This window comes from Chiloscyllium punctatum, chromosome 13 (genome assembly GCF_047496795.1).
Source record: "Chiloscyllium punctatum isolate Juve2018m chromosome 13, sChiPun1.3, whole genome shotgun sequence".
Classification (NCBI taxonomy): domain Eukaryota; kingdom Metazoa; phylum Chordata; class Chondrichthyes; order Orectolobiformes; family Hemiscylliidae; genus Chiloscyllium; species Chiloscyllium punctatum.
In genome coordinates, this window is record NC_092751.1 from 102,264,418 (window position 1) to 102,281,663 (window position 17,246).

Consider the following 17,246-nt stretch of genomic DNA (forward strand, 5'->3'; position numbering starts at 1 on the left):
TAAGAAAATATTTCAGTAGAGCAAGTTACTCTTTGTAATAAATCATGAGGTGCGCTGCCAAAGCATCCGATTACACAGCTGGAAGTCACTTTGTCCGCTGTTTTAGCATGATGTTGGTCATGCCTTTCACTTAGCCACCTCCCTCAAGTTCCAACACTGATATCTTACAGCTGGTGGGCCACTCTTTAAAATGGTTCAAACATTTTCATGTCTCCCCACCCCCACCCCCTGTCTCCTCTACCACCTCCTCTTTCTCACCCCAACCCCCCAGTTCTCCCACCTTCCTCACCACACTCCAAACTCCTCCCATCCTTTCCCCAACTCCTCCCCTCCTCTTTCTCCCTGCACCCCCTCCTGCCTTCCCCTCTCCCCATTCTTTTCATACCCTCCTTTCCCCAACTTCTCCCCTTCTCCAACCTTCCCACCTACTCCCATCCTTACCCCTCCACTCCCTTTCTCCTTCTCCCCAGCTCCCCTCCTCCCCCCGACTCTCCTCTTCTTCCTCCCCAAATCCATTCTCCTCCTGTTGCTCCTTCCATCACACTCCTGCCCTCACACCCCCGTCCCACCAGCCTGAAACCCGTGGGTGGGCTGGTTTTGACGGGCTTGATGCTGGGCCTTTGTTGTGGCTCCGAGTCGGGAATGTAATCGTCCTGGAGCCGCCGGTGCACTCAGCACACAGCTGGAAGGAGACACAGAGAAATCTTAAACCACAAGCTGCCTGCAAGCGTCAGCACCCTCCAAAGTGGGTTTTTTCTCATGTTTGTTTTTGGGGAGGGAGGGGTAGCAGTGTCAGAGAATCATTTATCAAGGTCTTCGCGTTTCAGCTGCCCGTCAAAGTCTTGACACTTATGTTTTTGTTTTAAATTCTGTTTCTTTTCAAGAGCTGTCGCAGTGACATCAAGAAGACGTGCAATTTGGAAGCGTGTGACAACTGGTTTAATCGGCTCAGCTCTCTCGTTGCCACTGAAATATGCAGAGTGAGTTCACAGGAATGACTGCATTGCAATTACTCTGTGTGTGTGTGTGTGTGTGTGTGTGAGATATTAGTGGTAGAGATTGATTAGATTCCCCACGGTGTGGAAACAGGTCCTCCGGCCCAACCAAACCACACCGACCCTCCGAAGAGTAACCCACCCAGACCCATTTCCCTCTGACTAATGCACCTAACACTATGGGCAATTTAGCATGGCCAATTCATCTTTGGACTGTGGGAGGAAACCGGAGCACCTGGAGAAAACCCACGCAGATACGTTGCAAATTCCACACACAGTCGCCCGAGGTTGGTATCGAACCTGGGACCCTGGTATTGTGAGGTCACCGCGGCGCCCCAGTTGCTTCAGCTCTTTGTGCCTATGCTTTGGAGATGGGGAGAGAGTCATCCAGTAAAGCAAATAACTGCATTGACTTGTCGCCCAGATCTCTAGCATGTGTCCTGGCAGCTTCACTCAGGACTTTTGGTTTTGCTACCTCCAACTCCCCATGAAGGTTCTGCAAAGTTAACTATCAGACTGTGCTCGACACAGAGACTGCTGGAGAAATTCAGCTGGTTTGGCAGCATCTGTGGACTGAGAAACAGTTAGTTTTCCGAGACTGCAATGACTTTTTTTTTAGAACTCCGTGGTCTGTTTATTTCAAATTTTCAAACTCCGCAGTATTTTACCTCTTTAAGTGTCATCTTTGTGTATGCCAGATTGAGTAGGCCAATATATGTGATTGATTGGAGGGAGGAACGGTGGGGGGGGGGGGGGGGGAAAGGAGGGAGGAGGTTCTGCAGAATTCTAAATGACTATCCAAAGTCTGTCTCCTGTGTGTGGACCCTTGTCACAGAGGTGCTGTTTAATTGCAGATTGGGAAGAAGAAACAGAGGACGCGGATGTTGGAGTTCTTCATTGATGTGGCCCGGGAATGTTTTAACATCGGAAACTTCAATTCCCTGATGGCTATTATCTGTGAGTATCTTCTCTTAAGAGCTGTCCAATTCCCAACCCCCATGCCTTGCACACCACCACTTTTCATCACTCTGTTGCCATAGGTCAAACCTTTCAGCTGCCAAAGCCCTGAGCTCTGAAATTCTAGCCCCACCAAATCTTTTTCCATAATTACAGTAGTTTTATGTCATAAAAGGAGGCCATTCAGCCATCTTGCCTGTATCAATTCTATTACCTAGTGCCAACCTTCTGCTCTTCCTCTGTATCCTTGCATACCATTTCCTGCTGCCCCTTTTTTTTTAAACCCTCTTTTAACCCAGCTATAACCAACTTCCCAAATATCCCCTAACGTAGCTTGGTGTCAGATGTTGTTTGTGAAGCCCTCTCTGAATACTTTACAGTGTTAACGGTGCTATGTAAATAAAGCTGATGTTGTCATAGAATCTCTGAAGTGTGGAAGCAGGCCATTCAGCCCATGGAGGCCACACCAACCCTCTGAACAGCATCCAATGCAGACTAACCCCCATACCCTGTCCCTATAACACTGTATTTCCCATGGCTAATCCACCGAACCTGCACATCCCTGGACATTACGGACAATTCAGCATGACTAATATACCTATCCTACACATCCCTGAACACTATAGACAATTTAGTGTGGCCATTCCATCTAACCTGCACATCTTTTTACTGTGGGAGGAAACCAGAACACCCAGAGGAAACCCGCGCAAACATGGGGAGAATGTGCAAACTCCATACAGACAATCAACTGAGGCTGGAATCCAGCCCAGGTTCCTGGCACTGTGAGGCAGCAGTACTAATCACTGTCAGATTAAGACTAGGGGTAGAGGGGTAGTGGAGAATCTCTCTCACTCTGTTTCTCTGCCTCCCATCCACTGAAGACTAAACGTTATTACACTAAGCACAGTTCCCTCACTGACAGTACTTGTCTCCCTCTCTCACACAGCTGGAATGAATCTGAGTCCTGTTGCCAGACTGAAAAAAACATGGTCCAAAGTCAAAAAGGCAAAATTTGAAGTTTTGGAAGTAAGTGATAGTTTGTGTGCATATTTGTGCTCATGGTTTCTGGAAATCTTTTAGTTGCTTCTTGCACAATGATGATTGCAAAATAATTAAAAAGGAGCCACTCAAAATCTAAGCTCCCTACTTTTCTGGGTCTTCACACTGCAAACCCAACAGAATCGTTTCCCATTGTACCCGATAGACTGGTCTTCCATTCTTCCAAGCCTCTTGCGTATGCTTCTAACAGGCTACTTAGTTCAAACATAAACTCTCTGCAGGTACGGGCTGAAGCTCACTGGCACCTTCCCAAGCGGCAATTGAGAACATAAGCAATAGGAGTATGAGTAGTCCATCCGGTCTTCCCTCCACCAATCAATAAGATCATGGCTGATCTTTTCGTGGACTCAGCTCCACTTACCTGGCCTCTCACTGTGACCCTTAGTTCCTTCAAAAATGTTTGCCTTAAAAACATTCAACAAGGAAGCTTTGACTGCTTTACTCCACAGATTGAAGATGGGTGAAGATGGATAATAGATGTCAGCAATGCCCCACATCCAAGGAAAGAATAAATAAAAAAAGGATGATGAGCGGGATAGGCTTAGATTGGTAGTTTGAAAAAAAAAGAGTTGCCAGGGAGTTGCCCAGTAGTGCGAGAGAGTTATTCTGGTGCTGAATTGATCTTCGGGGCTGGGGGTAAAGGGTAGACTGATTTGTTGAAGTTTGGATTGATGGTTGGCCTGTCCCCGTAGATTGCTCTGTGATTACAGCACCACCATGTGGCAATACTTCAGCTAGATGGCCCCATACCCAGATGATGTTCTAGGATTTACACTCAAATCTTCACACTGTCATGTACAGGAATGTGATCTCCTTGAGCATTTGATACAGGAGCTCTACCCACGGGACTGGGCACCCATTACTAACCGAATCAGAGGACTGGGTCTTCAAAGCATCTGGAATGCTCTGAAAGCTGATCAGTGCAGCCTCAAAAAAAAATGATGTTCACTGTAAAGTTTATTCATCCATCAGCTGTGATGCTCACTTAAAACACTTTGGGCTGAAATTATTTTGGCATGAAGAGGTTTGCATGAAATCCCTCTGCTGTTTTAACAGAGGCTGTGACCTGTTTCAAATGGGTCAGTGTCTCCTGTAAATTAGCACAAACATATGCTGATATTACCACAGCATTGTTTTGAGATTCAGTCCATGAATGTTGCTTGTTCCTGCCTTTCCACCCCCTACTTCGCATTCCAACCTGTGTAATGTATACAGGATGTTAACGTAGCATGACGTGAGACCACCGCCTGTTGCTTTTACAGGATGGATGTAGGCCATTCGGTCCATCGTGTTTTTTTTTAGATTAGATTAGATTACTTACAGTGTGGAAACAGGCCCTTCGGCCCAACAAGTCCACACAGCCACGCCGAAGCGCAATCCACCCATACCCCTACATTTACCCCTTACCTAACACTACAGGCAATTTAGCATGGCCAATTCACCTGACCTGCACATCTTTGGACTGTGGGAGGAAACCGGAGCACCCGGAGGAAACCCACGCAGACACGGGGAGAACGTGCAAACTCCACACAGTCAGTCGCCTGAGGCGGGAATTGAACCCGGGTCTCTGGCGCTGTGAGGCAGCAGTGCTAACCACTGTGCCACAGTGCCGCCCAGTTGGACTCTTTGGGATTTATTTGATGACTCCACCACATCCTGGCTCTTTTGCCATAGCCCTGTTAATTATTCTATTCATGTATGCCTCAAAGATGGGGATGAAGAAGTGGCCTTTTTTATACAAGGAGTGGTAAGGTACATGCTGCTTTTCAAGGGTTCCAGAAGCGAAGAACATTAACAACATCCCGAGGAAATTCAGTGGGTTCTTGAGGGACATAAATTTGCAAGACTTTGGGGGACGGAACAAACTAATTTGACTTCCTGGACTTTTCTATGGAGAGTCGGCATGGATTTAATCGGCTAAATGGCCATCATTCACAATAACTCCCTTTCCAACATTGTAGAAGCTATTTCCACCAGCCTTCCAGGCTGTACACTCCACATCACAACAATGTGCTTGTGTTTTAATTTTTGAAGATAATCCTCTCTCCAATCAAAATTTCTGGTCTTTGTTTGCCAGCACTTTACCAGCACTCCTTCCTGTAAAAGCATAACTAGTCCCAGGGTCCCTATGGGATGCTGGTCCCAGTATCTGGGTGACTCCTTTCTCGCTCGGGGTCTGACTGAAGGATTGTCAGCTTTCGCTGATATACTTGCACCATTGGTAAAATCTTAAAGCACCAAACTTTCTATTTAACGCTAAATTGTATGATTTCTTTGTTTTGTTGACTAGAATCACATGGACCCGTCCAGCAATTTCTCTCACTACCGGACAGCGCTTCAGGGGGCAGTGCAGAGATCACAGACCGCGCACAGCAACCGGGAGAAGGTAAAACCCCAACACAATAGCAAGATGTTGTTCAATTCTAACTATCAGTCAGGGGAGAAAGACCAGCCAGGATTCGATCTGGTCACTTCTATGGGGTTGAGTGGAGGTTTATAGCAGTCATGGTACTTTTATACGTGGAATTACATCAGTTGAGACAGGCCATTTGGTCCAAATGGTCATGTTTGTGTTTACACACTGCTCAGGTCTCCTCCCCATTAACTGAGCTAGCCCTGCCAGGATAGCTGACTATCCTTTTCTCACATATATATTCCTAGCCATTCCTTACCGCATGGAGTCATTGTAGTCATTTAGCCCATCAGGTTTACGTCTGCTCTCCACGGGGGCAATCAAAGAATCATCACAGAATCCGTACAGTGTGGAACAGGCCATTCGGCCCATCGCATCCACACTGATCCTCCAAAGATCATCCCGTCCTGTAACCCTACATTTACCATGGCTAACCCACATAGCCTGCACATGCTTGGACATTGCGGGCAATTTCCTATGGCCAATCCACATAACCTGCATATGTTTGGGCTGTGGGGGGAAACCCATGCCGACACAGGAAGAGTCCTGTCAGGTGGTTTTCTTCTTCCCAGCTCTGTCCTGCAAGTTTATCCCTCCTAAGAGCCCGTTGAATTTCCTTTTGAAACAATTCGCCCACTGTCTGTGCTCCCACCACCTTCACTGGCAACAAGCAGTTTTGAAAATGTTCTTCTCATTTCCCCACCCCCGTAACTGTTGCTGCAAATGTTAAATCTGATGTCTTTGTGATGAAAGGAACAGCTTTCCCCCACCCCCACTAAACCTTCCGACCTTTCACAGTTCTGTATAAGACAGCCCCTCCCCGGTTAGCTTATCACACAATAGTTATTGAAAGAAAGCAGGAGTATTATCCATCAGGTTGCAAACCTCTCTCCGCCAAGACCATGCAGAGATTATCTGACTGCATGCCTCATTCTTTTCCACGTGAGCTTTCTGTGCATGTCATCCGCATATGCGGACATTATAATGAATACACTTCAAACCAAGTTATTGTATGTGATGATTGAGAGACATGATAAGGCACTGTATGAATGAGATAAGACAGGATAAAGTATTATCATTTGGTTTTTCAAATTTCCTTTAATTAAAAGAGCTATTTCTGATTCAGTGTCTCAAGGGGATAAATTGTTTTTCTTTGTAGATTGTCATTCCAGTATTCAATCTCTTCATTAAAGACATCTACTTTCTGAACAAGATTCATGCCAACAGACTGGCTAATGGGCAAATTAACTTCAAGGTAAGGGAACTAGCAGACCTCTCACACTAAACAGAACTGTAAAAGGTAGACATTTCATGGTTTTGTATCAAGAGGAATAATGAACTGGTTTTATAATTCTTTTTTCCTTCTCTCTCTGCAGAAATTCTGGGAAATTGCCAAGCAGATCAATGAATTTATGATGTGGAAACAGGTTGAGTGTCCCTTTGAGAAGGACAAGAAGATCAAAAACTATCTCCTGACAGCTCCTGTTTACACAGAAGAAGGTAGGGTGCTTCATGTTAACAAGTTGGGGTTGTGAGACTGATGCAACATCACAGGACGACACAATCCACCTCCGTTACACTTGTATTTTTGGTGCTTCAGGTGTCAGTTTGGTGAGGGCTATGAGACATTATGCTTGATGTACACAACTTGTGACTTTGATTGATGCCCCTTCAATCAGTCACAGCAACAGAAGACAGTGCTATTGATTAAAAGGAAGCATCAACTTCTATATTAAAAGCAATTTACTGGAGACTCTTTGAAGTTTGCATCACATATGGGCAGGGTGGTTGAAAAGGCACTCTTGTCTTCATTGCTCGTTCCTTTGATTGTAGAAGTTGAGGTTGTACAGGACATTGGTGAGGCGTCTTCTGGAATATTGTGTCCAGTTCTGGTTGCCCAATTACAGGAAGGATGTTATTAAGCTGGAGAGGGTTCAGAAGAGATGTGCCAGGATGTTGCTGGGTGTGGCAGGTTTGAGTTATAAAGAAAGGCTGGATAGGCTGGGACTTCTTTCACTGGAGCGTAGGAGGATGAGAGACGACCTGATGGAAGTTTATAAAGTCATGAGGAGTATAGATAGAGTTAATAGTTGTAGTCTTTTCCCCAGGGTAGGATAATTTCAAGACTCGGAGGCACATTTTCGAGGAGAGAGATTTAAAAAGGACAAATGTTTTACACAGAGGGTCGTTCGTGTGTGGAAACAATTTTCAAAGGAAGTGATGGATGCATGTGCAATTACAACATTTAAAAGACATTTGGATAGATACATGAATAGGAAAGGTTTGGAGGGATAATGGGCTAGGAGCAGGTAGATGGGACTAGTTTAGTTCGGGATTATGTTCAGCGTGGACTAGTTGGAGCTAAATGTCTGTTTCCATGCTGTATCACTCTATTACTCTATTTGCCCAGGAGCAGCTGTGGAGAGGGAAACAGAGTTAGCATTTTGAGTCCCATTGCGACTTCTTAGGAACTGGGTATCAAGTCCTGTCTATCGAGTCCTGTCAGGTTTGGTGGTTGGTTTCTCACAGCTCTTGCTGATTGGACAGAATCCCAATTCTGTAGGAGGGGCATTTGAGGTAGAAAGCACATGAAGGAAGAGGGGAGACAGAGAGAATGAGAGAGGGCATGTAACAGAAAGGAGGGCAAGGATTGTGTGAGATCGAGACCTGGAAAGGATAAAGTGGGCAAAGAGAGAGAGCGAGTATGCAGGAGAGGGAGAGAGGAGGGATGAGCAAGATCATGGACATGGGGAAGAGGGTGGGTGAGATAGAGAAGGTGAGGTGATGAAATTAAAATTAAAATTCATGACAAAATTGTCCGGGATGAGCTTTAAGACACAGACCACCTGACATGTCATATGAAAGTCCAATGCATTCACTTCTTACCACCTCTTCTGCATGTCTTGTGGCTTAATGCTCCCATGCAGTGCAACCTGGAGTCTATAGCAGAGCTAGACTGGGTCTACTAACTGCCACTGATTGATCTGTTGTTAATCTTTAACATCTATCTACTCAACAATTTGAGAATCCACAGCTCATTGTGGCAGAGAATTCCAATTCTATCGAGCGAAGAAATTTCTCCTCATCTCTGTTTTAAACAAAGTGGATTAAGATACGTTTGGGAAAGACTATAATTGAGACCATTGTGGATCTGCCCAACCTGAAAGTGCTTGATGGTTGCACTATGGGAGCGATTTAAGCCCAATCTTCCTATGGTGAAACTGTAACAAACACAGAGAATGTTAGAGAAACTCAGCAGGTCTGTCAAGAGAGAAACAGAGTGAACATTTTGAGTCTGCCATGACTCTGTAAAACTGGATGGGATGGAACTGATTTTATACTGTGCTGTATTGAAGAAACTTATTAATTGGAGTGCCCTTTTCCAGGGTATCTGCTGTCCAATGAGTTGCGTTAAAATTAACTACTGTCAAAAGTTGAAAACTGTCCATTCCCAGCATTAATAAGCAGCAGATTTGTCAAACCAAGAAGTTCTACAGGCAAGTCTAGCCTGCCTCTGATTTGGAGGGATGTAGTCTATAAGGCTCATATCTAACATTTTCTCTCTCTCTTTTCCAGCACTTTACTTGGCTTCATTTGAGAGCGAGGGGCCAGAGAATCACATGGAGAAGGACAGTTGGAAGTCACTCAGGTACCAGTCTCTTCACTTGTGTTTCCTCATCCTTTGAGCAGATTGATGCCAACTTGGCATCCGTATTTTAAGATCTAAGAATATTTGAGTGTTCTCTTGGCTCAGAGGTAACAATTTGATTCCTGAGAGAGAACATCAAGGATTTAAGCCCTGGTCCAGGATTCAGTGCAACGTTATTCATTAATTTAGTTTGACAAAATATCAGCAAGGGGACTCTGGTTTTTGACCATAAGAAGAAATTGACATGATAAAGGTTTCATCGACAGCCAGACTGATTGTCAAATGGAGCTTTTGTCGGATTTGGATATTGAGAGTGCATTTCCTCAGTAATCAAGGGTTTTGACCCTCTTCTAGGGAAGATAGAGCAGGAGGAACTCTGAAGGGATTTACCACACACTCTTTCACTTAACTTCCATTATGATACAAGTGGCCATTTTTGTTTCTGGTTGGGTGAGTTCAGATGGGCTGAATTGTCTATCCCATAGTTGAGGACAAGGGGCATGAACTTTTACATGATTCTGATTGATAAATGGAAGTTCCCTTTCTCTGTTTAACCTCAGGCAAGACCTTTAATGCGTGTGTGCTTGTAATCTTTTCCTTGCATTACACCTCAAATTCTTTTTGAAGGAGTTGTTTTTTGGAAGGGTTCTGTAGACTGGTGCTCCAACAACAAACCATCTCATGTAGATCTAATTTGGCTGTGTCATCTGTAGTTTTGCCTCTGAAGTAGAAGCTATTGGGTTCACATCCCACTGCAGGATTTCAACACACACACATTGGGGAACAAAAAAATGAAGACTAGTCTTATGGTTGAGACTATAAACCAAAGACTTATCTGCTGTGTCCAGCTGGAATTGAATTTATTGTCACTTGTACCGAGGCACAGTGAAAAGCTTTGGCTTGTGAGCAATACAGGCAGATCACAGAGTTAAATAGCATAGATCAGTAAATAATAGGTAAACAGCAGATAAACCAAAACACGGGTACAGGCAAGTGCTAAGAGTTTGAGAGTCCATTCAGTACTCTAACAACAATAGAGTAGAAACTTTTGAAACTGGCTGGTGTGTACGTTCAGGCTTCAGATGGATGTAAAAGATCTAATGGCACCTACTTTAAAGAGTTTCCCTCAGCCAATATTTAATCCTCAGTTGGTACCACAAAAACAAACAGAAAATTTGGACATTATTTTATTGTTGTCAGTGGGAAATCTGGCTGACTACATGTCTTCTATGACAGCAGTGACTACACCTCCAAAAGTACAGCATTGGTTATCAAAACATTCTGGGACATTCTGCAGTCTCTGTTGCCCCCTCATACTAGTACTTTGGAAGAAATGCTTAACTGCTCATTTAGTCCTGTTGTATTAGGACCTTCCTGTAAAATAGTCATGACGTTGGTTGATACAACAGTTGCCGTGCTGCAAAGTAACTCATTGTATGTGACACATTGCTGAGGGAGGTGAGTAGGTGAAGTATAAAAGAATGGTATAGTCAAGGGAGGTGGAAATAGTAGTGAAACTCATTGCAAACTGCAATGACTATGCAGGAAAATATGAATGACGAATTAAACTGACCAGCAAGAGAATTTCCTGTGCTAACTTGAACAGTGCCATGAGATATTTTTAAGACTGACCTGAACAGGAAGACATGATTTCAGTTGAATTTATGCACTGAATCCTGGGGTGGGGGCTTAAACCCTCGGGGGTGAGTGTGCCGCTACCCCTAGAGGTAAGCCAACACTAGCGTCATGTTAAATTATTTACTCTTAGGTTTTGACGTATTCATTTTTCTTTTCTCTTTCTCTTGGCAGGGCAACTCTGTTGAACAGGGCATGAAGGAACCACGTTGTACATACTAGACACTTCAAACCATTTGCACTGCGACAGATTTTAGCTCCAGTTGGATGGAAAAAAAAGAGACTTGGCACGGTCATTGTTGCTTTAAAATTTGTAAATTTTGGTTTTGATTCTGACCCTGGTCATGACTGTACAGAGAGAGAGAGAAAAAGAGGCCAATTGTTGGGGCTTTGGTCCTGCTGGTTGGGATACGTATGTTAAATGCCTTTTACAGCAGACTTTGTGCTTTGACTTGTAAAATAATTGGAAGACAAAGAGAAGGCAGAAGATTGACTTTTGCCATGGGGCAGGACCCTAAACTGAAGAAAAGCATCATGGGAAATCTCTGGCTGCTATCACCATGGATACTGGTAGAAAATAAATAGGACAATGGCAGCCTGTGAGAAATTCCGACTACTGTCAATTCATTCTTTGTTTTGTGATAACTTGCTGCTTCTGTGAGAGAGAGAATTAGTTACGGGTATAAACAGAATTGAAGGAACTATACGTTGCACCATAATTTTACTGTTTTATGGACTGGGCGATTTTGGAATGTTGGGGTGTGGGTACATTTGGTGGAGGGAAGGGGACAAATTGGCAGAGTTTAGACAAGCCTGGTCTTGAGACCATCCTATGCGGCAAAGGGATTGCTATCCAGCATGGAATGTATACTGATGGTCTTACACTGGCTTACAGAATGACCACAATGTGACCCATGGGATTGAAGCTGCCCTTATCTTCTGTGCAGATTGTTTTGTGTTGTGCTCTATAACTCACGTTTTCGCTGCTCTATAGGACTGAAGAACTGTTTCTTTTGTGCACAGAACAGGCTCCACTTTAGATACTCACTTGAATGAAGGACACAGTGCAGTGATTGTTTCACATTCCAGACTATAGACTGTGGAATAGATGGTCCCTAGGGTTGCAGGAGCCACCATTGCTCTGCCTTACTGCAGTGTGTGCATGTTGATACTGTTCCAACTCAACCCAATCTCACTACTTTTTAAAACAAATAATTAAACTTTTGTTTAAAAAAAACTCAGATTTGAAATGTCACTTTTTACAAAACAGCAAGTCTTAAAGGTTTCTGCTCAATGTTTCCTAATCCATTACTGTTTTTTTTAAAAAAGCTATTTACAACGTATCATAGATCACCCTTTTGCCCACTGACAAAATAAAAGAACAGCGCATTGTCAATAGATACCTTCAGAAATATTGTACACGTGTCCATATCTCAAATGGTGAAGAAGCAAGTATATGAGGGACCAACCAGCTTAATCCTCCATGTTCAACAGCAGGCTGAAGGAGACTGATTGACAAAACCTTGTTTATGGAAGCACAAAAAGAAACATCCTGGGGATGAAGATGACAAAAATAAATCCAAAATTTTGCTTTCTGGCACAGGGTCAAGAACACATTACACAGAGCTTAACCGACAACTTGATGAACTTTGCAACTGGATGGTGTAATAAGGATTTGAGCAAAATTGGCTGCAGTCTGCCCAATCCATCAATGTGCTTCCCTAATACAAACAACAGATGATTTTATCCAAGTATGGGATAACACTCAAGATATTACAGCACCTTACAATTTCTGTTTGTGCTGTTGGTAATGGGATGGATTGAACAGTGTGCTCCCAGTAGCAGTTCGTCCAGTTGAGACTAACCATAATCTTAAGAGGGATCAGAATCCACTGTGAGCAAACTGTGAATGTGTGCTCAAAGGTGAAGAGGGTAGGGTGATTCAAAGGGTACCTCATGAATGTACACACAAACGTAGGAAAATACGGGTAGGCCCACCAGCTTCCCCCTCCCCACAGGTTCTGCCATTCAGGTGACCATAATGTCCTCATTCCTAATGTATTCCCCACTCCCAAGAATTACTGATGCCCTTGTTAATCAAATTTACCCACAGTGCATCCTGTGAGTTACTAACCAAGGCAACTGGTGTTCATCAGCCACAGAAAAACTCAAATGTGGTTTCCTGAAAAATTCCTTAAAAACAAAACACAGCAGACGTGGTAATCAGAAAGCAGGAAGGCAGAGTTCTGGTTATTCTTGAGCTTCCTTCCTTGAAATCTTATTGGGCCCGTGTACCAAAGAGGTGGCTTGGTACCATATCATCATTACCCAGAACCCATTGGGATTGTGCCATCTTCACATTGGAGTGACTTGGCATTATCCCATTTCCCTGCATATCTCCTCTAAAAATGAGTTTTACCACAACAGAAAGTTGTTACCAAGGAAACTATTTCATAGAGTTTTCTACTTTCATTTAATAGATCCCCGCTCTGCCAACTCTAATTTAAAGTAGTCATACTGCGAATATCCTGAGGGAAACATTCTTAGGGCATTATGTGGAATAAGATTGTTTAGAAAAAAAAGGATTATGATTTAGTTGCATATTTGTCACTAGAAATTGTCTCCCTCAACCACCACCACCCAATAAGATCAAAGTCCATTCTGTCATTGTTGACGTTTGACATTAGAAGCAATGCCATTCATTTTTCTTTCTCTCTGGAACAATATCAGCAGCACACACCTCAGTATGGCAGCCTGCAGGGCTTCCCAAGTACACGTGTCTACTTGTAGCTGGAGACAACCGCAGTTTTGTCTGCTTGCAAGAACACTGCATTAGTCTGGATTTACAAACCCACAGTACCCTGGCAAATAAAGACAGGCAGGTGAGAACAAGTAGTTTTCATAAAATCCCCAGGTTGTTTACTGAAGCTATGTGTGGCTGAATTGAGTGAAGGAAATGCGAAAATTAACGTCCTTAAAAACAAACATTGAAGAAAGTTGAACTAGATTTGGGAACACTAAAGAACAGCAGCTACTTAATACATTGTGTAAATGGTAGCATCCTTATTCAAAAATGTCTTTTGTGAAAATGCACTGTGGGTTGCAACTATCATGATTGGAAGACAAATCTCACAGCACTTCAGCCTCTCTTGTGTGGAGGTGGCTTTCACAGGTCCTTGTGGCATCTGTTCTGCAATTTAATGCGACTTAAAAAGGGAGGAAGCCCATAAATTTGCCCCTTCCCCTTAAAAATGAACACCTCCCTTCATTTTCTTGCACAGGAAGCATTGCTTCCCAGTCAGGAAAAGACTCAGCAGCAGTCCCTTTATTTTCTCCTGTGAAGGGTTCACTTGTTTAGAAGCACTGAATGTGTTGTACGCCACTCTCAATGTTTAAGTTGTTGGTTTTTATAAAGAATACAACTACAGAAAATAAATTATGTGAAAATCTTACTGACTGGCTGTATCAACATTGATTGTTCTAATTGCAAATTTCTAAATTGCTCAGTATAGGCTTAGTCCCAAAAGAGAAGGGCTTGGAGTCTGGCAATGGGATATGCCTTTGTCTTGAAAAGGGAAGGGTGAGGTTGGAAAGCTCTGCACATTGACAAGGATCTCCCCCTGCTAAAGGATGTGATTTTAAAAGTAATGTTTGTTTCATCACTAACACAGACGGGGTACCAGAAGGAAACCACTTGCTAGTGCATTACAAACTAGTACCAAGGTTGTAAGGATTAAATATTAATTTAAAACTAGCCCTTGTTCTGTGGTGCTGCTCACAGGAACAACTTGTATTTATATAGCATGTAGTATTTATATGAACTGAAATTACGAGGAGAATTTGACAATTTAGATATTGTCAAATGGGAGCTAAAACAGGGAAGCAATATCATATCAGACAATTAGCATGTGAAGGGTCAAATAATATCAATAACATACAAATAAACAGGGCAGAAGTTGTCAATTAAGCCCTTCTAACATCCTCCGATACTTGATAGGATCATGGCTGATCTAAATGTAATCTCAAATCCAGAGCCCATCTGCCCTTGATAAGCTTTTATCCCCTTGCTATCTACCTCTGCCCTAAAAATATTCAAGGACTCTGTTTCCATCATCTTATCAGGAAGTGTTCGAAAGTCTCACAGCCCTCAGAGAAATAAGTTTGCCTTATATCTGTGTTAAATGGATACAACTCCACTTTTAAACACTGACCCATACTCTAGATTCCACCACAAGAGAAACATCTTTTCTGTAACCACCCTGTCAAGACTTGGATACTTTTTTTATGTTTCAAGTCACCTCATACTCTTCTAACCTCCAGTGGATACAAACTGAGCTCAGCCAGGTAAACCTCTTAGGATAAGAGTTCCCTGATTGTACCAGTTTAACAGCCCCAATTAGGGAGCCCTGGCTGACAGATATAAACAGGAGTGTCAGAGGTTCTGTTCACTCAGAGCTGGCTCTGAGGGGGCTGAATCAGTGTCAAGGATTCTCCACCTGTAAATAAAGAGTGACTTAGTAACGGAATATTAGCCTCTTTGGAGTTATTTCACCTACTCTGCCCTTTCCTCATAAGGCAACTACCCAATCCCAATATTAGTCTAGTAAACCTTCTCTGAAATGCTTTCAATGGACTTACATCCTTTTTCAAGTCAGATGATTTATATACAGTACTCCAGACGTAATCTCACCACTGATGGTCTGACTGTTGTATTTAATTTAACCTCGTAAATTATACTACTGTATTAGGTCTCCTACTTACTAATCTTTTGTGTTTCATGCACAAGGATTACCAGATCCCTCTGCATCCAAGTGGCCTGCAATCTCTCTTCACTTAGATAATACATTTTCTTTCTATCCTTCCTGCCAAAATGGACAATTTCACATTTTTCCATATTTTATTCTATTTGCCATGTTTTTGCCCCCTCACTTAACCCATCTATATCTTTTTTGGAATTTCTTGCGTCCTCCTCATAGCTAACTTTCCTACCTATCTTTGTGATGTCGCAAATTTGGTATCTATACTTTATTTACATGCCGCTCATCCAATTCCATCAATGTCCCAGCACTGATCCCCATGGCATAGCGCTAGTTATATCTTGTCAACCTGAAAAAGACTCATTTTCAACTACACTGTAAGCTTGCTAACTTTATATCCATGTCAATGTATTACACCCTAACAGTGAGCTTCTGTTTTCCACAATATCTTCTGATACAACACTTTATCAAATGCCTTCTGGAAATCCAGGTACAGCCCACCCACTAGTTCCCTTTATCCACAGAACATGTTACCTCCTCAAAGAATGCCAATAGATTGGTTAAACATGATTTCCTTTCACACAGCCATGTTGACATTTTCCAGTTATAGAGTCTTACAGTCATATGGCATGGAAGACCATAATACCATAAGACATAGGAGTGGAAGTAAGGCCATTCGGCCCATCGAGTCCACTCCGCCATTCAATCATGGCTGATGTGCACTTCAACTCCACTTACCCGCATTCTCCCCGTAGCCCTTAATTCCCCGAGACAAGAATCTATCAATCTCTGCCTTGAAGACATTTAGCGTCCCGACCTCCACTGCACTCTGCGCCAATGAAGTCCACAGGCCCACCACTCTCTGGCTGAAGAAGTGTCTCCACATTTCTGTTCTGAATTTACCCCCTCTAATTCTAAGGCTGTGTCCACGGGTCCTAGTCTCCTCACCTAACGGAAACAATTTCCTAGCGTCCATCCTTTCCAAGCCATGTTTTATCTTATATGTCTCTATTAAGTCTCCCCTTAATCTTCTAAACTCCAATGAATACAATCCCAGGATCCTCAGCCATTCCTCATATGTTAGACCTACCATTCCAGGGATCATCCGTGTGAATCTCCGCTGGACACATTCCATTGCCAGTATGTCCTTCCTGAGGTGTGGGGACCAAAACTGGACACAGTACTCCAAATGGGGCCTAACCAGAGCTTTATAAAGTCTCAGTAGCACAATGGTGTTTTTATATTCCAACCCTCTTGAGATAAGTGACAACATTGCATTCGCTTTCTTAATCACACACTCAACCTGCATGTTGACCTTTAGAGAATCCTCGACTAGCACTCCCAGATCCCTTTGTACTTTGGCTTTATGAATTTTCTCACCGTTTAGAAAGTAGTCTGTGCTTTTATTCTTTTTGCCAAAGTGCAAGACCTCGCATTTGTTCACGTTGAATTCCATCAGCCATTTTCTGGACCACTCTCCCAAAACTGTCTAGATACTTCTGCAGCCTCCCCCATTCCTCAGTACTACCTGCCTGTCCACCTAACTTTGTATCATCTGCAAACTTTGCTAGAATTTCCCCAGTCCCTTCATCCAGATCATTAATTATTAACAGACCTTTCAGTCCAATGCATCAATATGGTCCAGATATCCTAAATTAATCTAGCCCCATTTGCCATATTTGGTCCATACCCCTCTAAATCCTTCATAAACATATACCCATCCAGATGCCTTTTAATTGTAACTATACCAGCCTCCATCACCTCTTCTGGCAGCTCATTCC

At 43.1% G+C, this 17,246-nt stretch overlaps 1 protein-coding gene across 9 annotated transcripts in view; it reads left to right on the forward strand.

Annotated features, from left to right (window-relative positions):
• The window catches only part of LOC140484721 (ras-GEF domain-containing family member 1A-like), a 224,620-nt gene extending 210,472 nt beyond the window's left edge, over positions 1-14,148 (forward strand). For all 9 annotated transcript variants that reach the window (XM_072583480.1, XM_072583482.1, XM_072583488.1 and 6 more), the window contains 8 exons: positions 885-980; positions 1,850-1,952; positions 2,899-2,978; positions 5,302-5,397; positions 6,584-6,679; positions 6,801-6,924; positions 9,001-9,073; positions 10,883-14,148. In XM_072583480.1, the coding sequence (XP_072439581.1) occupies positions 885-980; positions 1,850-1,952; positions 2,899-2,978; positions 5,302-5,397; positions 6,584-6,679; positions 6,801-6,924; positions 9,001-9,073; positions 10,883-10,907 (693 nt within the window). In that variant the 3' untranslated portion in view covers positions 10,908-14,148. The remainder of the gene's footprint in view (positions 1-884; positions 981-1,849; positions 1,953-2,898; positions 2,979-5,301; positions 5,398-6,583; positions 6,680-6,800; positions 6,925-9,000; positions 9,074-10,882) is intronic.
• Positions 14,149-17,246: the final 3,098 nt, after the last annotated feature.